At 29.9% G+C, this 6374-nt stretch overlaps 1 protein-coding gene across 1 annotated transcript in view; it reads right to left on the reverse strand.

The window, feature by feature from the left end:
• The window catches only part of LOC134256201 (tropomyosin, muscle-like), a 35263-nt gene extending 30510 nt beyond the window's left edge, over positions 1–4753 (reverse strand). Inside the window, exons 1-6 of the mRNA XM_062738849.1 lie at positions 4739–4753; positions 4098–4172; positions 3559–3647; positions 3310–3370; positions 2853–2927; positions 1917–2005 (exon numbers count right to left, since the gene is read on the reverse strand). Coding sequence (XP_062594833.1) covers positions 1917–2005; positions 2853–2927; positions 3310–3370; positions 3559–3647; positions 4098–4172; positions 4739–4753 — 404 coding nt within the window. The remainder of the gene's footprint in view (positions 1–1916; positions 2006–2852; positions 2928–3309; positions 3371–3558; positions 3648–4097; positions 4173–4738) is intronic.
• Between the last annotated feature and the right edge of the window lie 1621 nt (positions 4754–6374).

The raw sequence follows: 6374 nt of genomic DNA on the forward strand, positions 1-6374 counted from the left end.
TTATTGCTCTTTTAAGGAAAACACCATTTTCAGTAAATTATTGGAAGTTCAAATGAGTGCTGTTCAAGATAGAATCATTTTACCTCCTCTTTCTTAATGTTTTCTTTTTCAACTGAGGCCTTTGCTTGTTCCATTTCTCGCTTTCTTATATAAGCTTTTAGCTTCCTGTAATAAATTAATTAAGTGAAATAAGTTTGGAAGCTTTAATCATAAAGAAATCATAAGAGCGAATCACAGGAGCCCCCCCCCCCTTTATGATTTAACATATTTACCTAAATCAAACAATAGCTTACTTTAAAAAGTTTTATGAGTATGACTATTTAATAACTTATCCAAACATTCTGAAACTATAAAATTTAAATTCAAAAATTCCCATATAATTTTTTACAGGTGAAATAAGGATGGACTTACGCTCTAGGAGACCTTGCAATTGCCTGGTTTTTTTCTCCAATGATATTATCCTTGATTTTATTTTCCGCCATTTGAACTCTCTCTTTTGCTGCTCTTGTCTCCTACAAAAATAAAATAGTAATTGGGATGACAGAATTGCCACACTATTAACTCTATCACTTGGAAGTGTACGTTAAATTTGTTTTTAATATCAAAAAGCCAGAAAGTAACTGTTTGTTGTTATAAAGAGAAGTATTTATTTGGATTTCGAATCATTCTGCAGAATTTGCACCTGAATTTTGGCCTTTTCCTCTTCTTCAACTTGATCTGCCCTTTGATTATCAAATTTGAGAATCTGGAGCTTTGTTTCCTGTAAATAGAAAAACTAAATATGAATCTGCATCTAAATACATCATAAACACAAGAGACCCACGGGCCTTTTAGGTCACCTGAGCAGTGAAGAAGATTTTCAAACAATAAATGCATTTTCACAATATAATCAATAGAGCCGCGCCCTAACACCAGAACCCCTGACCCTGGGGTCATAAAATTCACAAATTTGAAATAGGCACTCTTGCTCATCATGACTATGTGCTTAGTTAGTTTATTTAATACCCAGGAGCAAAGAAGATGATTTTCAAAAAATAAATGCATTTTCACTATATAATCAATAGAGCCACGCCCTAACACCAGAACCCCTGGTCCTGGGGCCATAAAATTCACAATTTTGGAAGAGGCACTCTTGCTCATTATAACTATGTACTTAGTTACATATGTAGTTTATTTAATACCTAGGAGCAGAGAAGATTTTTAAAGAAATAATGCATTTTCACTATATAATCTATATAGCCCCGCCCTAGCACTACAACCCCTGACCCTGGGGCCATGAATTTCACAATTTTGGTAGAGGACTCAATGCTCAATACATTCATGCCAACAGTTTGCCTGCTTGATGTCCAGGAGTAAAGAAAAAGATTTATAAAGATTGCAATACTTTTATTGGTTTTGGCCCCACCCCCCAGGCCCCAGGGGGACATGCAGGGAAAATGAAATTCACAATTTATGTTCCCCTTTACCCATAGATGTTGTACACCAAATTTGGTTGAAATTGGTTCAGTGGTTTCAGAGAATGAAAAATTCTCGAGAGGGACGTTAAACAACATACAATCAATCAATCATTCAGTCAATCATTATAGAATATGAACTCCTGCATGATGGATATATAATTTGGCAAAGATTTACCGTACAAAAACTATATTTATACATTTGTGCAACATTTTCTGTTCACCATTTGAGGTTATAAAGGTGAATTATAAAGGCATGTACTTACCCAATTTTTAACCGTCTCCTGTCCAAAGTCTAGAGGTGCTGTAAATCTGCAAAATATCAATGAATGCAATATTTTTCACATTTTTTATTTTTGTAAATACCATCATTCATTGATAGGCAGAATATATTATACTAGTAGTTATTCAGGTACTACATGTACTAGTATATAGAAATTTTTGAACCAGTGCTTGTATTACCTGTTGTCATTTGCATTGCCATCTTTCTTCTCTTCTGCAATTTCTTTCTCCAACTTTTTCTTCATCTCTCTTTTCTGCTGTTGTTCTTCCTACCAGATAAAAAATTCAGGTTTATTATAAAACATCAAGTTAATGTATACATATACAGATGTTTGAAATTGAAACCTTTGTCATGTCTAGTAATCCCTTGACATTGTCACTAAATTATAATAAAACTCCTGATAATTTGTTGAAAAGTTAGAATAGAGAAACTTGAAACCACTTAAAATCACTTATTAAATAAGGTACATGTACTAATACACTTTTAGTGTAGATATTTTCATTTTATATATATTTAACTTATACTCAGATAATTTCTATTATTCAACTTATACAAGGATAATTTATAATATACAACTGCATGTTCAACAATGATAAATTGTATGACATGTATATATGTTTAACATGTTTAACTTATACACGTAAAGATAATTTCTGTTGTGTGTTTAACTTATACAAAGATAATTTCTAATATATAACATAAATAATTTCCATTATATAACTTATATATAGAAAATTTCTATTATATAACTTATATATAGATAATTTCTATATGATTATCTTATACATATATAATTTCTACGTCTGTACAGTTGTATATAACTTATACATTGATAATTTCTATTCTGTAACTTAAACATAGATAATTTCTATCATATAACTTATACATAGATAATTTCTATAATATAACATACATAGATAATTTCTATAATATAAATTATACATATATAATTTCTATATGATTATCTTATACATATATAATTTCTATGTCTGTATATAACTTATACATTGATAATTTCTATTCTGTAACTTAAACATAGATAATTTTTATTATATAACTTATACATAGATAATTTCTATTATATAACTTATACATAGATAATTTCTATTCTGTACCTCTATACGTCTCTCTTCCTCCTCCACAGCATCAACCCACGAATAATCAAACTTTAATATCTTTAGTTTTGTGTCCTGAAAATATTCATTTGATCAGCAAGTTAATTTTTTGAGAAAATGAATTCATTAAGAGATTAAATAAGATTTTGATTACTTTTGTTTTTTGTGAATGAATTTGAAATTTTTGCCATATAGATCCATCCAAACAGATAATGTTCACCCCCCCCCCCCTCAAAAAATATGAATCACTTCCCAAAGTGAATTGTCTTTGGCATTTCATAGAAAATAAATTTCTGTGAAAAAATCTTTGGGAGGGGCGTCCAGGTTATTGAACAATTCATCACTTAAATAAAATTACATATTCACTATCACATGTATTTAGTATTGGATTTTTTTTTTATTTCCCAATTAGAGGACATTGATCTTATGGTTAAATAATGTAAACAAGTAAACTTACCACATCTGTGACGGGGTGGTCTCCGAAATCCAAAATTGCACTGTAGTCCATGATTTTTATTCTACGAAAAGGAGAAATATATATAGCATAAGAATAAGTAATTTTCTTACACCTATTTGAAACAGAATGTACTAATAATATATTTGACACATTTTTATTTCTTGTAAATACCACAACACATTGATATACAAAATATATTTTACTAGTATTTACTCATGTACTTCTGGACCAGAGCGTGTATTACCATACCTGTTGCCATTTGCGTTGCCATCTTTCTTCTCTTCTGAAATTTCTTTCTCCAACTTTTTCTTCATCTGTCTTTTCTGTTGTTGTTCTTTCTACCAGATAAAACAAATCAGGTTTGTATGAACACCAAAATCTCAGAAATGTATGCATATATAGATGTCTGAAGTGTAATCATGAGCCATTTTTTTTCTTATCAAAAATTTTAAGAACCAATGTCGAAAAATTATAATAAAACTCCTGTTAATTTGTTGAAAAAGTTAGAATGGAGAACTTTTTTTATATAGATAATTTCTGAGAAGGCCTTCGGCCTTCACAGGATTTGATCATGTGACCGACCCACTTCAATTACCATTGATTTTTTTTTTTTAAACTTGTTATTTATATCTTAAATATATGATTCATACATAGATAATTTCTATTCTATAACTTATACGTAGATATTATCTATTATATAACTTAATTATAGATAATTTCTATTCTGTAACTTATACATAGATAATTTCTATTCTGTAACTTATACATAGATAATTTCTATTCTGTACCTCTGTACGTCTCTCTTCCTCCTCCACAGCATCAACCCATGAATAATTAAACTTTAGGATCTTTAGTTTTGTGTCCTGAAAACATTCATTTGAACAACAGGTTAATTTTTTGAGAAATTGAATGCATTAAAAAGATTGATGAGGATATTCTGTTATTATTTTCTTGTCAAGAAATTTGAAATTTTTGCTTTATAGATCCATCCAAACAGATAATATTCGCCCCCCCCCCCCCATAAATAAATTTCCGTGAAATTTCTTGGGTTGGTGGAATTGTTTATTTCTTTAACTTTTGAAAATAGAAAATAAATGACACTGAAAAATCATGGGAAGGAGTGCCCGGGTTATTGACCAATTCATCACTAAAATAAATCACTCAAATAAAATTACATATTTACTGTTACATGTATTTAGGATTAGATTTTCTGTGTCAAGGATTTTTTTTGTAGATCCATCCAAACCGACAATACCCCCCCCAAAAAAAACTTTCCTGAGTCAATTTTTTCGGGGGGGTAATTCTTTACTTTAGAAATTTAATAATTCTAAAAATATAATGGGGGATAAGGATTTCTTGACCTATTCACCATTTCCAAAATTTATTTCCATGATTTTTATTAGAGGAAATATACATACGATATTGGTACCTCATTTTTAAACATTGTAAACAAAATGTAAAAAACATTGATTTACATATCTTGTGACGGGGTTGTCTTCACTTTTTGTTGAAATCCAAAATTGAGGTCTTGTTACATGTAGTCCATGATTTGTATATTTTTTTTTTACATAAAAGGAGAAATATATATATCCATAAGAATAAGTAACTTTTTTCAAATATATACACATATTTAGCACCCCCCCCCCCCACACACACACATGTAACTTTCAATGATATGCATTGATCTGTGGTCAAAAATATCTTGTTAATTAGTTTATTTACCTGGTTTTCGAGGAGTTGTTTTGCCTCTCTTCTTCACTTTTTGTTGTTTCATTTAAATTTAGTGATGATTGTTAGCGTCACACTTATTTAAAATTGTTACGTTTTAATTTTTAAAAGGTTGAAAAGTGGACATTGTAGCATTGATGACGCCACACAGTATCCTTTTTGTGAAATTTTGAATATTTTTTTTTATACATTTTATACCCATGGTTAGAAGTTTCAAAATTTCTGTGTTTTTTTTCCTTGTATTTTGAGTTTCCTAAAACAAAGGACAAGATGGGTCATCCACTTCTTTGCCTACATATGAACCCTGTTGTCATCTCTGTCACAAAAGGAGTATTGGTTTTAAGTTTTGGAATACACAGAAGTCACCCCCCCCGATTTTACAGCACATTTTTTTTGCAAATATATACTAATTTATATAATATAGGCAGATGAAAGTTTATTTTTAAAAACGGTGTGGTCAAAAACGTAAATACCTTAACATCACATCACATGGTTAGTTAGACTAACTCACTCAGTCGGCTTATTATAGCCTGGTTTTCGAGGACTTACTGTTTAAAAACTTCAAATATGAAAAATGATCAGCAACTGCCTTTCTTTAGCAAAATTGTTCAAAAAAGATTTGTTTCTATTGGTACTGTTATCATTGTCAGATTTGACGTATATTAACGGCGCTATTTGCTGGAACCCAAATGAAAACACAAAACCCAAATGGAAATTAAATGGAACATTAAATATGTATTATCGTGTTTTAATACTTATCTAAAATGATGAAAATAAATGAACTTACAGTTACAAATGGATTTTTTAAATATTATTTATCTCTAATATTGTTTTTGAAACATGAAGTTTAAACTTAGGCTCACTTTAATCATAAAACAAAACAAATCTACAGTTTTTGCTTGTCAAAAACGCTTTCCTCTGCACCCCCACCCTCAATTAAAATTACTTCATACGGGAAGTTTGAATGTTTAAAAAGTAGGAAAGAATAAGGATATTCCCACAGGTGGGGATATTCACATAGCATTAACTCTACAGGGGGGGGGGGGCATGATGAATATAATATTGGCGAGGGCTTTGATGTGTTAAATAGATAGAAAATTTTAATATACTTATTCAATGAACATTTTATACTCATGCTTAGAATTTTCAAAATTTCTGTGTTATTTTCCCTTGTATTTTGAGTTGAACAGGCTTCCTAAAACAAATTTGATGGAAAAGAAAACATCACATCAAAAGACATAAGATTCCTTATCGACACCTTGGGTATATTTAAAAAAATCATTTTCATATTAAAAAAGTTATTAGTATACCTTTCAAAAAAGATTTGTTTCTACTGG

The sequence above is a fragment of the Saccostrea cucullata genome, unplaced genomic scaffold (assembly GCF_032062105.1).
Source record: "Saccostrea cucullata isolate Sc308-1 unplaced genomic scaffold, CSIRO_AGI_Scuc_v1 ctg204, whole genome shotgun sequence".
NCBI lineage: Eukaryota > Metazoa > Mollusca > Bivalvia > Ostreida > Ostreidae > Saccostrea > Saccostrea cuccullata.